The sequence below is a fragment of the Mytilus edulis genome, chromosome 2, assembly GCF_963676685.1.
Source record: "Mytilus edulis chromosome 2, xbMytEdul2.2, whole genome shotgun sequence".
NCBI classification, from domain to species: domain Eukaryota; kingdom Metazoa; phylum Mollusca; class Bivalvia; order Mytilida; family Mytilidae; genus Mytilus; species Mytilus edulis.
Window position 1 is genome coordinate 84,156,080 of NC_092345.1, and position 20,402 is coordinate 84,176,481.

The 20,402-nt window shown below is 32.7% G+C and overlaps 1 protein-coding gene across 2 annotated transcripts in view; it reads right to left on the minus strand.

The window, feature by feature from the left end:
* Nucleotides 1-10,755, minus strand: part of LOC139510338 (ATP-dependent translocase ABCB1-like) — a 40,861-nt gene extending 30,106 nt beyond the window's left edge. The window contains exons 1-3 of one of the 2 annotated variants that reach the window (XM_071296877.1): nt 10,588-10,754; nt 9,907-10,142; nt 8,421-8,581 (exon numbers count right to left, since the gene is read on the minus strand). In XM_071296877.1, the coding sequence (XP_071152978.1) occupies nt 8,421-8,581; nt 9,907-10,071 (326 nt within the window). In that variant the 5' untranslated portion in view covers nt 10,072-10,142; nt 10,588-10,754. Of the gene's footprint in view, nt 1-8,420; nt 8,582-9,906; nt 10,143-10,587 lie in introns of both variants that reach the window. The other variant, XM_071296876.1, reaches the window with a different exon arrangement.
* Between the last annotated feature and the right edge of the window lie 9,647 nt (nt 10,756-20,402).

A 20,402-nucleotide genomic window follows, 5' to 3' on the forward strand; every position in this document is an offset into this window, starting at 1 on the left:
TCTTAAACATAACAGAGGGATGAACAAATATTAGCTAATGTAAATTCTGACAATGTTTGGCTACGGTAATTTCAGAGGAAATATATATAAATTAATGTTTATAACCATAGATTATCTGATGTAGAAAGTCTGTATTGAAGTTGTCAAATGAGTATATTTATGGAAATATAAATACTATTTCATTACTTTCTTACTATAGAAAATCTTATTTTCAAGAAGGCACACATGAGAACATATATATATAAAAACGCATCCAGACCTGAGGGTGTAAGTAAATGTAGTATCTGTGGTCACCTTGCCTGATAGCTGAACCATGAAACTATTGTGAGATCAGTAGCCCTTTTCACAAAAAATCTTAAGTGTAAAATTTATCATAAGTCTAAAATATTCCTTAACAATTCAACTAAATATTTTTATCGTAAGATTAATTTTACACTTAAGATTTTTTGTGAAAAGGGCTACTGGTACTTAACTTACTTTGGGAAGAGTTGATATCAATTCTGGGCAATAGAACCAATACAATTATTTTAGATAGACTGATACTTGTCTAAAGTAATCTGATGCTTTTTATAGTGTACTCACTTTGATACTAAGACGGATACATGTTTAAAGTAATCTGATGCTTTTTATAGTGTACTCACTTTGATACTAAGACGGATACATGTTTAAAGTATACTGATGCTTTTTATAGTGTACTCACTTTGATACTAAGACGGATACATGTTTAAAGTAATCTGATGCTTTTTATAGTGTACTCACTTGGATACTAAGACGGATACATGTTTAAAGTATACTGATGCTTTTTATAGTGTACTCACTTTGATACTAAGACGGATACATGTTTAAAGTAATCTGATGCTTTTTATAGTGTACTCACTTTGATACTAAGACGGATACATGTTTAAAGTATACTGGTGCTTTTTATAGTGTACTCACTTTGATACTAAGATGGATACATGTTTAAAGTAATCTGAGGCTTTTTATAGTGTACTCACTTAGATACTAAGATGGATACATGTTTAAAGTAATCTGAGGCTTTTTATAGTGTACTCACTTGGATACTAAGACGGATACATGTTAAAAGTAATCTGAGGCTTTTTATAGTGTACTCACTTAGATACTAAGATGGATACATGTTTAAAGTAATCTGATGCTTTTTATAGTGTACTCACTTTGATACTAAGACGGATACATGTTTAAAGTATACTGATGCTTTTTATAGTGTACTCACTTTGATACTAAGACGGATACATATTTAAAGTAATCTGATGCTTTTTATAGTGTACTCACTTTGATACTAAGACGGATACATGTTTAAAGTAATCTGATGCTTTTTATAGTGTACTCACTTTGATACTAAGACGGATACATGTTTAAAGTAATCTGATGCTTTTTATAGTGTACTCACTTTGATACTAAGACTGATACATGTTTAAAGTATACTGATGCTTTTTATAGTGTACTCACTTTGATACTAAGACGGATACATGTTTAAAGTAATCTGATGCTTTTTATAGTGTACTCACTTTGATACTAAGACGGATACATGTTTAAAGTAATCTGATGCTTTTTATAGTGTACTCACTTTGATACTAAGACGGATACATGTTTAAAGTAATTTGATGCTTTTTATAGTGTACTCACTTTGATACTAAGACGGATACATGTTTAAAGTAATCTGATGCTTTTTATAGTGTACTCACTCTAATACTAAGACGGATACATGTTTAAAGTAATCTGATGCTTTTTATAGTGTACTCACTTTGATACTAAGACGGATACATGTTTAAAGTAATCTGATGCTTTTTATAGTGTACTCACTTTGATACTAAGACGGATACATGTTTAAAGTATACTGATGCTTTTTATAGTGTACTCACTTTGATACTAAGACGGATACATGTTTAAAGTAATCTGATGCTTTTTATAGTGTACTCACTTTGATACTAAGACGGATACATGTTTAAAGTATACTGATGCTTTTTATAGTGTACTCACTTTGATACTAAGACAGATACATGTTTAAAGTAATCTGATGCTTTTTATAGTGTACTCACTTTGATACTAAGTCGGATACATGTTTAAAGTAATCTGATGCTTTTTATAGTGTACTCACTTTGATACTAAGACGGATACATGTTTAAAGTAATCTGATGCTTTTTATAGTGTACTCACTTTGATACTAAGACGGATACATGTTTAAAGTATACTGATGCTTTTTATAGTGTACTCACTTTGATACTAAGACGGATACATGTTTAAAGTAATCTGATGCTTTTTATAGTGTACTCACTTGGATACTAAGACGGATACATGTTTAAAGTATACTGATGCTTTTTATAGTGTACTCACTTTGATACTAAGACGGATACATGTTTAAAGTAATCTGATGCTTTTTATAGTGTACTCACTTGGATACTAAGACGGATACATGTTTAAAGTATACTGGTGCTTTTTATAGTGTACTCACTTTGATACTAAGATGGATACATGTTTAAAGTAATCTGAGGCTTTTTATAGTGTACTCACTTTGATACTAAGACGGATACATCTTTAAAGTAATATGATGCTTTTTATAGTGTACTCACTTGGATACTAAGACGGATACATGTTTAAAGTATACTGATGCTTTTTATAGTGTACTCACTTTGATACTAAGACGGATACATGTTTAAAGTAATCTGATGCTTTTTATAGTGTACTCACTTGGATACTAAGACAGATACATGTTTAAAGTAATCTGATGCTTTTTATAGTGTACTCACTTTGATACTAAGACGGATACATCTTTAAAGTAATCTGATGCTTTTTATAGTGTACTCACTTTGATACTAAGACGGATACTTGTCTAAAGTAATCTGATGCTTTTTATAGTGTACTCACTTTGATACTAAGACGGATACATGTTAAAAGTAATCTGATGCTTTTTATAGTGTACTCACTTGGATACTAAGACGGATACATGTTTAAAGTAATCTGATGCTTTTTATAGTGTACTCACTTAGATACTAAGACGGATACATGTTAAAAGTAATCTGAGGCTTTTTATAGTGTACTCACTTAGATACTAAGACGGATACATGTTTAAAGTAATCTAATGCTTTTTATAGTGTACTCACTTTGATACTAAGACGGATACTTGTCTAAAGTAATCTGAGGCTTTTTATAGTGTACTCACTTAGATACTAAGATGGATACATGTTAAAAGTAATCTGAGGCTTTTTATAGTGTACTCACTTGGATACTAAGACGGATACATGTTAAAAGTAATCTGAGGCTTTTTATAGTGTACTCACTTAGATACTAAGATGGATACATGTTAAAAGTAATCTGAGGCTTTTTATAGTGTACTCACTTAGATACTAAGACGGATACATGTTTAAAGTAATCTGATGCTTTTTATAGTGTACTCACTTTGATACTAAGACGGATACATATTTAAAGTAATCTGAGGCTTTTTATAGTGTACTCACTTTGATACTAAGACGGATACATGTTTAAAGTAATCTGATGCTTTTTATAGTGTACTCACTTTGATACTAAGACGGATACATGTTTAAAGTAATCTGAGGCTTTTTATAGTGTACTCACTTGGATACTAAGACTGATACATGTTTAAAGTAATCTGAGGCTTTTTATAGTGTACTCACTTAGATACTAAGACGGATACATGTTAAAAGTAATCTGAGGCTTTTTATAGTGTACTCACTTAGATACTAAGACGGATACATGTTTAAAGTAATCTGATGCTTTTTATAAGTATACTGATGTTTTTTATAAGTATACTGATACTTGTTCAAATTTTAGCGATAGTAATTTTATGTATACTTACTTATATAATGTACTTAACTTTAAAGTGCAGTCAAACTGGTATATAAAGGTCACTTTTGGGATCAGAGAACTAGAGGCTCTAAAGAGCCTGTGTCGCTCACCTTGGTCTATGTGCATATTAAACAAAGGACACAAATGGATTCATGACAAAATTGTATTTTGGTGATGGTGATGTGTTTGAAGTTCCTACTTTACTGAACGATTTTGCTTCTTACAATTATATCTATAATGAACTTTGCCCATTAGTAACAGAGAACTATATTTGGTAAAAATTTACATAAATTTACCAAATTAATGAAAATTGTTAAAAATTGACTATAAAGGGCAATAACTCCTTAAGGGGTCAATTGACCATTTAGGTCATGTTGACTTATTTGTAGATCTTACTTTGCTGAACATTATTGCTGTTTACAGTTTATCACTATCTATAATAGTATTCAAGATAACCAAAAACGGCAAAATTTCTTTAAAAATTACCAATTGGAGGGCAGCAACCCAACAACCAGTTGTCCAATTCATCTGAAAAATTCCGGGCAGATAGAAATTGACTTGATTAACAATTTAACTTCTTGACAGATTTGCTCTAGATGCTTTGGTTTCATAGTTATAAGCCAAAAACTGCATTTTACCCCTATGTTCTATTTTTAGCCGTGGCGGCCATCTTGGTTGAATGGCCAGGTCATCGGACACATTTTTCAAACTAGATACCCCAAAGATGATTGTGGCCTAGTAGTTTCAGTGGAGATTTTGTAAAAGATTACTTAGATTTATGAAAAATGGTTAAAGATTGACTATAAAGGGCAATAACTCCTAAAGGGGTCAACTGACCATTTTGGTCATGTTGACTTATTTGTAGATCTTACTTTGCTGAACATTATTGCTGTTTACAATTTATCTCTATCTATAATAATATTCAAGATAATAACCAAAAACAGCAAAATTTCCTCAAAATTATCAATTCAGGGGCAGCAACCCAACAACCGATTGACCGATTCATCTGACAATTTCAGGGCAGATAGATCTTGACCTGATAAACATTTTTATCCCTTGTCAGATTTCCTCAAAATGCTTTGGTTTTTGAGTTATAAGCCAAAAACTAAATTTTACCCCTATGTTCTATTTCTAGCGGTGGCGGCCATCTTGGTTGGTTGACCAGGTCACGCCACACATTTTTTAAACTAGATACCCCAAAGATGATTGTGGCCAAGTTTGGATTAATTTGGCCCAGTAGTTTCAGAGGAGAAGATTTTTGTAAAAGATTACTTTAATTTACGAAAAATGGTTAAAAATTGACTATAAAGGGCAATAACTCCTAAACGGGTCAACTGACCATTTTGGTCATGTTGACTTATTTGTAGATCTTACCTTGCTGAACATTATTGCTGTTTACAGTTTATCTCTATCTATAATAATATTCAAGATAATAACCAAAAACAGCAAAATTTCCTCAAAATTACCAATTCAGGGGCAGCAACCCAACAACCGATTGACCGATTCATCTGAAAATTTCAGGGCAGATAGATCTTGACCTGATTAACATTTTTATTAATGTCAGATTTCCTCAAAATGCTTTGGTTTTTGAGTTATAAGCCAAAAACTGCATTTTACCCCTATGTTCTATTTTTAGCCGTGGCGGCCATTTTGGTTGGTTGACCGGGTCACGCCACACATTTTTTAAACTAGATACCCCAAAGATGATTGTGGCCAAGTTTGGATTAATTTGGCCCAGTAGTTTCAGAGGAGAAGATTTTTGTAAAAGATTACTTTAATTAACGAAAAATGGTTAAAAATTGACTATAAAGGGCAATAACTCCTAAAGGGGTCAACTGACGATTTTGGTCATGTTGACTTATTTGTAGATCTTACTTTGCTGAACATTATTGCTGTTTACAGTTTATCTCTATCTATAATAATATTCAAGATAATAACCAAAAACAGCAAAATTTCCTCAAAATTACCAATTCAGGGGCAGCAACCCAACAACCGATTGACCGATTCATCTGAAAATTTCAGGGCAGATAGATCTTGACCTGATTAACATTTCAGATTTGCTCTAAATGCTTTGGTTTTTGAGTTATAAGCCAAAAACTGCATTTTACCCCTATGTTCTATTTTTAGCCGTGGCGGCCATCTTGGTTGGTTGACCGGGTCACGCCACACATTTTTTAAACTAGATACCCCAATGATGATTGTGGCCAAGTTTGGTTTGATTTGGCCCAGTAGTTTCAGAGGAGAAGATTTTTGTAAAAGCTAACGCCGGACGACGACGGACGACGGACGACGGACGCAAAGTGATGAGAAAAGCTCACTTGGCCCTTTGGGCCAGGTGAGCTAAAAATGACCTTAGTCTTACACAGAGAGAGGTGACCTTTGATTTGATTTTAAAAAGTCTTTAAATGCATAAAACAAAAAATTATTTCAATCTGGTATACTTTTGAATTATGGAAAATTTATTACAAATATAAGATGAAAACTATTCCAATTTAGGAGGGGAGTTAGTTATTTCATACTGAAATATCAATCAAAGTAAAATTAACCTTATCCATGTCCGCATTGCTTAAACCCTCTTTAGCTAGGTTGGTTTTCATCATACATTCCTTACAAAGCAGAAGGTGACCTGGATTTTTGGTTAAAATAGGTGACCTCTATAACAGATTTGACTCACTCAGTACATAATATGTTTTTTGTAAGTAAATTGATACTTTTAAGTTTTTAAAAGTATAAATATACTTGCTGAAAGCATTATTGTATCCCGATAGATAAATCATCCTTATTTTGGCATGATCCGCCACTAATATTATTGGCTGTTTTATTTAATGTGTTTGTATGTTACACAATCATTCAAATGCAAAAAGTATTTTTCTGAGTAATCATTAACTTTAAAAACTATTTTTTTAAATGATCTAGGTTACTTATTTAATAAAAGTTCTACATTTTGAACTCTTTAATATTGTATTGTTATGTTAATAATGTCACAACCATATAAATGAAATACTGAATGGATATTTAAAACTTTGTTTACAAGTTTATGTGCTGTAATTTTATACCATGTCATGTATTATAAAAGTTTGAATTCTGTGAAGGCAGTCAAATGACAAACACAATTATCCTTTTAACATGCTTAAAGGGAAATGATCATGCTCGATAGAAGTGTATTGAAGTATTTATAATTTAAATTATAAGCTGGTTAGGAAATTTCTGGAACCCCTTACCTGGATTTATTTTAGTTCTTTATTTAAAGCTGAAACTATTTTGAAAAATCATACTGATTTCAAAAATTTTATAATGAGTCTTAATGACTTTATCAAATTCCACCGAAAACAATTAAAAAAAATTATTGTTACAAGTTATTATTGTGTGGCAGACAGAAAGAAGCAGATATGATAATAGGGCCAATGGACAGGGATGATTTTGTCTTGACATAAAAATTATTCACAAACAGTACAATGTAATCACTACTGTTATCATCTATATCACACTTTGTTAATCCACAACTTCTTCAAACAGATTGACAGATTTACACAAAAACTTGCACAGATTCTAAAGTTGCAGAAAATCATTCACATTTATCTGAAATACCGTCCATCCCCTTACACGAGTGACATTTTCTACAAGCTCCTATTAAATGTAGCAGAACTTAAATTGTTTATCAAAAAGCAAAATAACTAATAAAACAATTTCTGCAATAATATATAAACATGAAAATAAGGAAATGTGGTATTATTTTATTGCCAATGAAACAACTATTCACAAAAGTTCAAATAAATTGAATGTAAGCAATTATAGGCAACAGTATGTCCTTCAACAATGAGAAAAACTGTGTTATTGGCTATAAAAGGCACTGACATGAAATGAAAAAATATGAAACAATTCAATTGCAAAAAAACTAATGACCTATTTATAAAAAAAATATTTACAAAAAACCAATTTGTCCAACATGAACCAGATAACAACTGAGGCTCCTGACTTGCAACAGGCACATAAAGAATGTGGCAGGGTTAAACATGGGTGCTAGACCCTTGCCTTACGTAGGAGAATGGTGTTACACAACATATATCTCAGACTGTTTATGATGTCTTTACACTAAGTCAGTTGAACATGTATTGGTTAATACTTTCGTCTCTGAGAAAACAGGAATAATCAGAATTTTATGCGACTGTCATACAAGTGAGAGGTTTAGCTAGCTTTAAAACCAGGTTTAATACACCATCTTCTACATAAGATAATGCCTGTACCAAGTCAGGAATATGACAGTTGTTATCTATTCTTTTGATGTGTTTGAACTTTTGATTTTGCCATATAATTAGGGACTTTTCTTTCTGAATTAACCTCTGAGTTCAGTATTTTTGTGATTTTACTTTTTAGTTATTTTGGGGCTTTTGACTAGCTTTCATTTACTGTGAGTAACCTTAAATCTTTTTTTTGTTTCTTTCTTCTATATAAATGTTATATTTATTTGGTGTACCAATTTGTCTGAATATATTACCAGTAATTCATTGAACAATCATAATATGTGGCACAGGTGTTATACTATTTTCACATGTCCTTATACATCTAGTTTTAAATGAATATAACTATAATGTACTTACTTTTGCATTGATAAAAGTTGCACATAATTTGTGTACTGAATCAGAGCATTAGCAACCTCTCCATACAATAACAGATTTAAAGGCATACATGACCCCAGTCCAATGGCAAATATTGTACCGAATATCAATATTACAATATCTATCTTGTCAGCATATTTAAACTGAAAAACAAAATACAACAGAAACTGGTTATCCTTGTTTGTATATTCTAAAGTTGAAAATATATTGTTTAGACAAAACTATATAGATATAGGAAGATGTGGTATGAGTGCCAATTGGACACCTCTCCATGCTAGTACATCTAGTTTTATGTAATTTTGATAGTATTAGTAATATGCAGATGTTTTAACATAAATACTGTAAATTCATAACTTGTTGCAATGTTTATTTGTTATGCAGCAGAACAAGGTTCACAATAATGAAAATCCTCATTCCTAATTCAGAACACATTTCTCCTTCGCCTGGGCAACCCCCTTTTTTGGGGGGAAAATTTGTTTAATTATATAGGGAATCACTGAAGCATGACTAGAGCAGGTCCCCTCTTAGGCAGTCAGTGCACCCCCACTTATGAAAATTTCTAGATCTGCCACTGCTAATGCATCTCAAATTGAAAGAACATGTAAGAATGTTTTAAAATGTTGCTTTAACTAAAGAATGCAACTCCTTTTAACAAATTTAAACAGTATGTGGTTATTATTTTTAGGCTATTTTTTTTTTTAAATATGTTCTCTTTTGCCATGAGTTAAATGTCAGCATATCAATAAGGAATAAAATAGAATTTTTCAATTGATCTTTTAGATAAAAAATGTTTGTAAAGGTGGCTCGGGCCTATTCGAAGTTTCTATCAGAAGTGTCATATTTTTTGTTATTTTAATCTTTATAGAGAGTGAATCAAATTGGTCGAAAAAAAATAGGGGGTCCTGAACCATTTTAGCTCAAAATATTACATTTAAAGAGGTATGAAAAAGGGACCTTTTTTCAATGAAATGATAGGGAAAATAGCGGTGTTGACATATTTTTATCGATAAAAAAAACGTTCTATGACACTTGGTCCAAAACTGTAATGTAAAAAGCTGAAATATTGTTTCAAAGAATGAGCAAATTAAAAACATTGGTCACCGATAAGGACAAAAAATATTTGGCCTTAAACCCAAAATTTTGGCGGGAAAATGGTGAAATTGGGTTAAATGTCATTTTGAGTCTTTCACAGATACACATAATAACGATAATAATTTGTTAGGGAAAAAGTACAATAATTTAACATTTTTAATCAAACAAAAATTAAAAAAAAATAATAGTGAATTTACAACACAAACTTTTCGTGCGCATGCGTGAAATTATGCGCAGTCGAATAGTCCCGAGCCACCTTAATTAGTATATTTATCATGTTATAATTACTTTCTCTTAATACAATTAAAAAGCAACTTAATGTTGGCATTTGAAAGGGGGAATACATTGTACATGTTCATTAAATCTTAAAACTGACCAATCCGAAAATTCCTAGTGTTTGTTTCTTGCTTGTCACCACTGTCACTTCAGTTTGTTTTTCACTGTAGTACGCCCCATTTGATATACCATGGCCATTGGACTTTCCATTCTCTTGACCATTTACATGGATGGTAATATCTTGAGCAGAGGATATTGAAGTCATTTTGTATGTACTACGTGTATTGAATACAATGTATTTCTAATTACTAAGTGTTGTTATATTCAATCAAATTTCTGAAAAAATAAAGAATTATTTTGAAACAATGATAATAAATAATTTTTCAGATCAAGAGCTATAGTTAGTTTTTTCCTAGAATTTAAATTGTGTCTAACTGCATTTAATTTCATGTGCTAGAAGGCAAGATTATTTATTTCCAACTTAATGGGGCCCAGAATATTTGAATATTTCAAATTGTGAAATATACTAATTTTGATGAATACGTATAGTATACTTTATCTAATTATGACAATAACCAGAGATATATATTATGTCTCTGATTATGTGTAGTAAATATGTCCATGTTTAAAATTTAATCAATAATGGTGGAAACATGTAAAATTGTTACATACAGTGTATAATACACATATTTATCACAAAATATTGAATTCATATAAACATGATAAATTACACTATATATGTAGAGTCTATATAAACAGAAAAATAAACATAGGATCCTACCTTTGTGAATTATTCCTACACATTTACATATTAAATATAATTGAAATGTGTTTGCAAAGCTTTTTAAATCCTAAGTTCTTGCATCAGAATGATACCTCTATAACCTTATCAGTTACATTCTACCTAAAACACAATTCAACGTTCCACCTATCGAACCCATTTCGACATAGTTTCCGACCATCGTCCTAACTATTGACCTTCTGATCAGTTATTTTTAGGTCACTGTCAGAATTTTTTAAAAAGATATTTATAGAATAAGATCTATACAGTACTAGTCTAAGCAAGCACTTTGTGTAAATTAATGATTATATTATTGTTTATATTATATTTTGCAGTTTTTAAAAGTTAAAAAAAAAATAAAGTTAAGGATGCCTGCTTGTCATGTTTTGGAATTTTTGTCAGATCTTCGGAATTCTCTGGTTTTATCCATTTGAATGCATTAAAAAAATATTCCCATGAATCCCCATTTTTCTTTTTATAAACTTTGTACATGTATAATTATAAGTCATTTGTAAAAGTCTTATAAAATTTTATTTATTTTTTAATAGTATTTGAGAACTTTAACTGGTCAATGATAGAGCTATGAACAATCAAGAGAAAACATTTTCCCGCCAAAATTCCAATGTCTTATATCTCGAAAACAAGCACATTGTCCCCTATATTTTTTGGGCTTTTTTGATTCCTCAATTTATTACTTATCAATACATACTAGTTTAATGAAAAGTTGTTTATTTTGAAACTGAGCAGCGAACATCCTTAGGGAGCTACCATTTGATTTTTAGGGGGGGCTAGGATGAAATTTGAATAAAAATAGGCAGGACAGGAGTTTTGTGTAAAAAAAAGGGCAGGATGAGACACTTGCAAAAAAAATAGTCAGGACGACAATATAGGTAAAAAAAAAGTCAGGATAAACTGAAAAAAAAGGCAGGACCGGAACAGAGTGAAAAATAAAAATGGAGGACAGAGATTATGTAACGGTTTATTTCTTCCTCTGTGATATTTTATCCTGAGGATGATCTGTCCCGGTAATTTTTTTCCAGGCATGGTATTTCACAGGTTGATTTTTTCCAGAGGAGTGAACATCTATCTGTGTTATGCGGATAGCATGTACCGGTATATATTTGCCGTACTATATTTCACAGAACCATTAACTACTATGTATATGTGGTGGTGTTTAACGACCTTGACTGGCTATACAGCCCTCGCACGGTCGAGGCGATTGGTGAGCGTTTGAATAATTTCTGCCGTGGGTCAGGAACAAGTAGTAAGGACGCCGAACCGCCATCTTGGTTTTGGTGAGTTGATTTTGGTTTGTTTACTATTTTGGATTTTACTTCTTCACAACGGCTGCTTTCAGGGCCAGTTTGGTCAGCTTGGCAGCCCGCTAGCCTCGATGATGGAGTACTGTTAGATGATCTCGGACGCACAGGGACTCGGTTAGCAGATTAAAATTTTGAAAATCAATGTTTTTAATTTATTTTTTATTATTTCCTGTCTATTTGCATTACTATATTAACGTATTTAAAGTTGCCATCACTATTTCTTTGTTTTCTGGCAATGTGCAGTTTACTATCCATATCCATATACTGAAAAAACCTAAAGGGATCTAAGTCGCCATCTTGAATTGCCTTCCCTACATTAGATAAAAAATAATTAAAAATATGAATAAATTACTATATACCTTACAACAGCCCTCATTTTCTTCCGAGATGATTCTTCTATAACATGCATATTTTGATTTGTGGATTAACAGAACCCTTACGAAGTTTCAGTTGCATTCGTGTCAGAATATTCAAATTTCCCGGCGAAAGCAACGTATCATTCGGAAACTTCCGGGTTGATGCGTTTACTACAACGATAAATCCTTATAAACAGACGAGTGCTGTCCCCTAACTTCATACCTCACCACACCAAGATATCCTTCATATTAATTAAATATCAAACAAAAATGTCTTTGAACAGCTAGTGCATGTATTGTTTCAATATCAGATTATCCTCTTATCCTTCCGCCCATTGAAAATATCAAATGATTGTCCCAAACTATCGGGTTGTATTTCTGACATCCTGATATTTTTCATAGGGATTTATGCAGTACAACACTTACACTTATATAATCAGAGTAGTATGTATGTATATGGAAAAGGGGCCTTCCGATTGAACTTCATACATGCATGTATGATAAGTTAATATACTTTTTCAAAGTATTACTCCAAGTTGACCTACCAACCGGCCCTCCCCCTTTTTTATACCCTGGTACTGTTAGTAAACCTTATAAATCCCATTGAACGTGTCAATATTTTTAGTAACTTCTTTACTTTATTGATGTGTCTTCGAAAAAGTCAATGATTTATGTTACCCCGTTTGAAGAAAGGTTCTATTCGTTAACTTTGCGCTCGATATGTAATAATAAATCAAGGGACAGCACTCGTCTGTTTATAAGGATTTATCGTTGTGGTAAACGCATCAACCCGGAAGTTTCCGAATGATACGTTGCTTTCGCCGGGAAATTTGAATATTCTGACACGAATGCAACTGAAACTTCGTAATGGTTCTGTTAATCCACAAATCAAAATATGCATGTTATAGAAGAATCATTTCGGAAGAAAATGAGGGCTGTTGTAAGGTATATAGTAATTTATTCATATTTTTAATTATTTTTTATCTAAAGTAGGGAAGGCAATTCAAGATGGCGACTTAGATCCCTTTAGGTTTTTTCAGTATATGGATATGGATAGTAAACTGCACATTGCCAGAAAACAAAGAAATAGTGATGGCAACTTTAAATACGTTAATATAGTAATGCAAATAGACAGGAAATAATAAAAAATAAATTAAAAACATTGATTTACAAAATTTTAATCTGCTAACCGAGTCCCTGTGGCCCAGCACGTCCGTTCAGCTGTAATGACTGAGACGTGACTGTGGATTGGATGAATTTGAATGAACTACTATGTAAGTTACTCACAATCAATATATACCTGACTATAATTATAAAATGTTTCACAAAGGTAGACCAAATTTGCATAATTTATCAAAGGGAGGTAATTATGAGCAATTTATATTTTAAAGATATCAATATAATATATTTCTGAATCTATTTTATAGTGAAATTTTTCCTTGGATCTTATTTTTTATACATTCATTTATATAAAAAGATGACTTACAACTTGATTTAATAAGACAGATAACATTTCACAGGTAAAAACTATCCAGCTGTTAAACATGCTTTTGTTCCAATATATTGTTATGCTATGATTTATTTGATTTCCATATAATCAATAGCTACATTTCTGTCCCCAGACTATTTGTATAGTTAAAAATATCATCATAATCAAATTATTTTATTACTGTTAACAGTAGTAATGCAACTATATTTCTACCTTACTTTTAAATTTATATCTGTACTGAGATCTGAAAACAACTCACTTTTACATGTTTTACACTAACCTTATTAATCATGATATTATTTTCACAATTACGATCTTTGAAATTACTTCTGTTTTTCTTCCCTATATTTCATGATAATTTTCTTTTAAAAGGATGATATTGACTTGAATATTTCAGGAATTTTTTGGAAGGATAATTTGTAAAATTATTTACCATAATACATTTTTTTTTAATAATTTCGCTTTTTTTCAAATACACTATTGTTATTTCATAGTATTTTAAAGGATAAGTTTTTTTCTAATAACTATAATAAGTTAACTACCCAGATAGAATTTCACGGCAAAGGAAAAAATATCCCAGAGAAATATTTTCCTCCGGATAAAAAAATAACAACAACTACTGTGACATTTTTTCCTCCGGATCAAATTTCACCCGGATATAATTTTGCTTTACAATTACAGCTAAAAAAAAAAATTGCAGGACAAAATTTTTCATCCTAGCCCCCCCCCCTAAAAATCAAATGGGAGCTCCCTTAACACGAATGACATGTTAACTTATTCAAACATTGACCCGTTAACACGAATGAAATGTTATTCAAGCATTGTCACGTTAACATAGTTGATATTAGTCCGATTGACGCCTTTTAAAAAAGGCTATGTTTTGCTGACTGTGACGCCTGCCTGTGTTATCATGATAATGACAAAACCTTATAGTATATAAATGAAGAAAAAGGTTGTCATTCATCAAGTTAGGAACACATAAACGTTACAGTATGATATAAAGAAACCGATTTGCAGAACAGGGACTTTCTATAAGTATAGAAAGTTATAATTGTTCAAGTCAATCTTATATGGCCATAATGGGGGTCTTATATTTCAAATGGCGACAAACCTCGAGGGACAAACCCTCTAGTCTGAGACGTCAATAAGGCAGCAACCATGATCAACCATTTTCGGTATACACTACAATTAAATCGTAGTAGATTTAACAAGACTAGTATGAAGTAATTAAGTCCGATGTGTCCGTTGTGTATGGATGATATCGAAGATACTGAACATTTCTTGCTACAATGTACTAGTACAGATACTGAACATTTCTTGCTACAATGTACTAGTACATATACTGTGAGCAGTCCATTTATTTCAAATTAGAACTCTGCTTTATGACTTTAAGGGGACGACCATTTGATATTCTGGTGGGGAAAGGGGGGGTGGGGGGGGGGGGGGGGGGGTGCAGGAGGATTTGTTTTTGATCGGTTATTTATTTTTGTAAACTAAGAGGACAGATTATTAATTTTCTGCACTATTGAAGCCAGATTTTTCATTTTCATTAAAGCAAGGGACTGATTATTCATTTCCACAACTATATTTATGATATTCCAAAACATACAATTTTTAAATGATTTGTTTATTATAAATAATACATGTATATATGCCAGAAGGCATGAAAGCGCTAGTGACAATATTTTAACGAACTGTTATTATTTAATGTGAAATGTAGTTTGCAAATTTAAAAATATTATTATTATATATATATATATATATATTATACAACTCGTCTAAACATCAACCCAACAATGTTAGATCTGTAAATTTGCTTTCGCAAATTTTTGGTTCTTCCCTCGCCGGGATTCGAACCCATGCTACTGTGATATCGTGACACCAAATCGCCTGCACTGCAGCCGTCCCGCTAGACCACACGACCACCTGGGCTCTCAATAAAAGAGCTTTCGGTGGGCATGTGTTACCTTTCCACGTCAGTTTTAATCTAGCGGCGTACTACAGTACATGATATATAAGGCATGAAGATGTTATTGTTACAGATCAGCTAAATTATCTATAGTAAAGGATCCTACAAATTAATGTAAGATACAGTCACAGAAAATAATTATATTCATAAGTACGTCTGAGTCAGTGACAACCCTACAACAGATGTATCCATCGGATCGCCATCAATGATGGTGATACATGGCTGTGTACATAATGTATATACAACTCGTCTAAACATCAACCCAACAATGTTAGATCTGTAAATTTGCTTTCGCAAATTTTTGGTTCTTCCCTCGCCGGGATTCGAACCCATGCTACTGTGATATCGTGACACCAAATCGCCTGCACTGCAGCCGTCCCGCTAGACCACACGACATATATATATATATATATATAACTCGTCTAAACACCAACCCAACAATGTTAGATCTGTAAATTTGCTTTCGCAAATATTTGGTTCTTCCCTCGCCGGGATTCGAACCCATGCTACTGTGATATCGTAACACCAAATCGCCTGCACTGCAGCCGTCCCGCTAGACCACACGACCACCTGGGCTCTCAATAAAAGAGCTTTCGCTGGCCGTGTGTTACCTTTCCTCGTCAGTTTTAATCTAGCGGCGTACTACAGTACATGATATATAAGGCATGAAGATGTTATTGTTACAGATCAGCTAAATTATCTATAGTAAAGGATCCTACAGATTCATGTAATATACAGTCACAGAAAATAATTATATTTATAAGTACGTCTGAGTCAGTGACAACTCTACAACAGATGTATCCATCGGATCGCCATCAATGATGGTGATACATGGCTGTGTACATAATGTATATACAAATCGTCTAAACATCAACCCAACAATGTTAGATCTGTAAATTTGCTTTCGCATATATATATACAACTCGTCTAAACATCAACCCAAATTTCGCAAATTTTTGGTTCTTCTCTCGCCGAGATTCGAACCCAGCAATGCTACTGTGATATCGTGACACCAAATCGCCTGCACTGCAGCCGTCCCTCTAGACCACACGACCACATGGGCTCTTAAAAATAGAGCTTTCGCTGGCCGTGTGTTACCTTTCCACGTCAGTTTTAATCTAGCGGCGTACTGCAGTACATAATATATAAGGCATGAAGATGTTATTGTTACAGATCAGCTAAATTATCTATAGTAAAGGGTCCTACAAATTAATATATATATATATAGTCAAGTCATTCTGTACCATTTAATCAGAATTAATCATCATCCTCTGCAGAAATGAATCTTTTATATTCCCAACTGCATATACATGTATTGCATACATACATAGTATTAAAGTTTGGTCGTAACTAGCCTCTTTTAAAAGTCTTGGCAAACATATTTCGCTGAGAGCAGCGAGGCAAAAAAAAATTTGAAGGGTTTTGGAACCACTGAAAGCCCAAGAAGCTATAGAACAAATGATGCAAAATCATGCTTTCTGGGTGTTCCGAAGACCCTTTCATAATTTGAAAATGCAAGTTTTGTTTTAAAAATTTTTTGACAATATTTTGGTCTCAAAGCAAAATGTATAACTTCAGTGTAAGACTTAAGTTTCTAGGGAGAACATCAAAAGACCAATGTGCATGATAAAGCAAAAATGGAATTCACATTATAGTTAAGTCTGTGGCTGCCGTTTTTTTTTAAACTCATGATCAAGTTCATAACAAAATTCCTAGATTACAAAAGGAATGCAACACTAACAGAATAAAGAAGGGCAATCAATGAACAAAAGACAAATAAATATGAAACATTGATCCCGAAAAAATCAAGGCTACGTTTGAGGGAAAACAGAACTTGCATCTTGCAAGGCACTCGCCGTGAACACAATTTGATATGAAGACAAGCGTTTGGTTTTGAAATTTCCTACACGAGGCATTTGCCTCAATGTAGTTACGGCCCTGTTAAAATAAAAGTGAGGTAAGGTTTCCTGAGACAATACACCTCAATTTAAATGAAACCATATTTCAGACATTTCAAGTATATTTAAATAATATTTATACTTTTATCATCAAAAAAATTGGGAAGTGTTTCCCGATTTTTTTAGGAAAAAAGATGAATTTATGAAGAATCTGGTGCTATCACATATACTTTCGATAGACCTGCTGAGTTATTTATTTTCAATACATTGCAAGTCAGGTAATTTATTTTCAAACTACCACAGAACAAACCATTTATTTTTGTGGTTATCAAGGCTTAAGTTATTTATTTTCAAAATCCTCCTCCCCCACCCCAGAATATCAAAATGGTCGTCCCCTAATCATAAAATAGGAAATCTAGTCTTCTCAAACAATTCAATGCTATTGAGAGTGATCTTGGATGTCTCCAGTCCACAAGTTCCAATATTAATACAGACTTTCTTATTTATGGAGAAAATTGAGGCCATAACAAGAGGAATGGTATATGCCTTACACCATAAAAGATGTTCTATACTGGATTTAGTTGGCAGCTAGGATGGTAATGTCATTTAAAATCATTTAATAGTTTAAAATAAAATAAAGCAATTTATTAAGTTACAATTAATCAAATGTTCAAGGTTTAATATGACAATTTAATGTTAAGTATAAGCCTTGTGTTCTTATATTTTTTGGCAATACTTATATTTCAGTCTGTATAAGGATGAAACTTAAGGGTTGATACTAATGGCTAAGTTGTTCTATTAAGTAAGATTATAAGGTATACCTGAATTTAAAAGGAAAATAACTTTTTATTAAGGTATAAGGAAAATTATACCCAGATAATAAAAATATATGTCCCAATTAAGTGATAAAGTAACTATTGTGTAAGCTACTGATTTTCTCCCTAACTTAACTTGTTGTGTTTTTTAGTGAAGTAGGAGTTATAAGGCTACTGGTGCAGTTTAAGGAGACTTAATAAGAGAAGTACCAATAAAGATGTGCATATTGGTTTAATTTAGAATGAACAATAGAAAGTTGAGTTATATGCTGAGTTACAAACTGTCACAGTAACATTGATAACTTGGTGGTACATGAAGTGTTTTTAGATTTTAGTATATGCCACAGTGCACATGATCATGAACTTTTAAAGTATTATACATAGATTAGTGTATAATTGACATATTAACATGTGTGTCTTAAATGGAGTACAAATGTATATAGTATGGTAATGGAACAGTTTCCTGCACGTGTACAAAAGTGAATTGACATTAAGTTATTTTAAAGCTACTAGTGCCTCAAGATTTTTGTTTTAATTGAGCACCAAGCTGGGATCGCAGCCTTAGCTCATTTTGGATAAGACCAACTGCCGTTGCGTTGTAAATAGGTGGTGGTTACGCCAGGCTGTGTTGATATCCTTTACACCAGTATCTTGAACAATTTATTATAGGCGAAATAATACTGGTTTGTGCACCGATCATATTCACTGTAAATTATTCCTGCACATGCACACAGTTGCTTACAGTATCAATCAGTTGCTTATCCGTGCTACACCACAAAAGTAGTGGTACTCCAGATAGTGGAGGAAAGAATAAAGGAGAAGTTGGAAAGGGGGGGGGGGCTATGGATTTTTTTCTGGACAAACTTTTTTTTTCGCCTTCGACGAAAAACAATCTTTTTTTTTTTTTAACAAGTCGAAAACAATTTTTTCTTTTCTTTCACTTTTAGCATTACATATAGTGGCAGCTGAGGGTGAAACAAACAATTTTTTTTCTCAGGGTCAAAAACAAATTATTATTTTCTCCAAAAACTGGAAACAAACTTTTTTTTCCAAAAAAATCCATAGCCCACCCACTAGTGTAGAGAGTATCTAGTAGCCTGTACCTTAATTCTATCATGATATACCACTTGTGAAGAGAGTGTCGAGAAGCCAGCACCCTTGTTTTATCGGGATATACCACTTGTGAAGAGAGAGTCGAGAGGTCAGTACCTTTATTCGATCATGATATACCACTATTGTAGAGAGTGTCTAGAAGCCTGGACCTTTGTTTTATCAGGATATACCACTTGTGAAGAGAGTGTCGAGAAGCCAGCACCTTTGTTTAATCATGATACACCAGTTGTAAAGAGAGTGTCGAGAAGCCAGCACCTTTAATATATCATGATACACCACATGTGAAGAGAGTGTCGAGAAGCCAGCACCTTTAATATATCATGATACACCACATGTGAAGAGAGTGTCGAGAAGTAAGTATCTTTGTTCTATCATGACATACCACTAGTGTAGAGTTTTGAGAAGCCAGTACCTTTGTTCTATCATGACATACCACTTGTGTAGAGTGTCGAGAAGCCAGTACCTTTGTTCTATCATGATATACCTTAAGTGAAAGAGAGTCGAGAAGTCAGTATCTTTGTTCTATCATGATATACTACTAGTGTAGAGAGTATCTAGTAGCCAGTACCTTTGTTCTATCACGATACACCACTTGTGAAGAGAGTGTCGAGAAGCCAGCACCCTTGTTTTATCGGGATATACCACTTGGGAAGAGAGTGTCGAGAAGCCAACACCTTTGTTTTATCACGATACACCACTTGTGTAGAGAGTATCAAGTTGCCAGTACCTTTGTTCTATCATGATATACCACTTGTGTAGAGAGTATCCAGTAGCCTGGACCTTTATTCTATCATGATATACCACTTGTGAAGAGAGTGTCGAGAAGCCAGCACCCTTGTTTTATCGGGATATA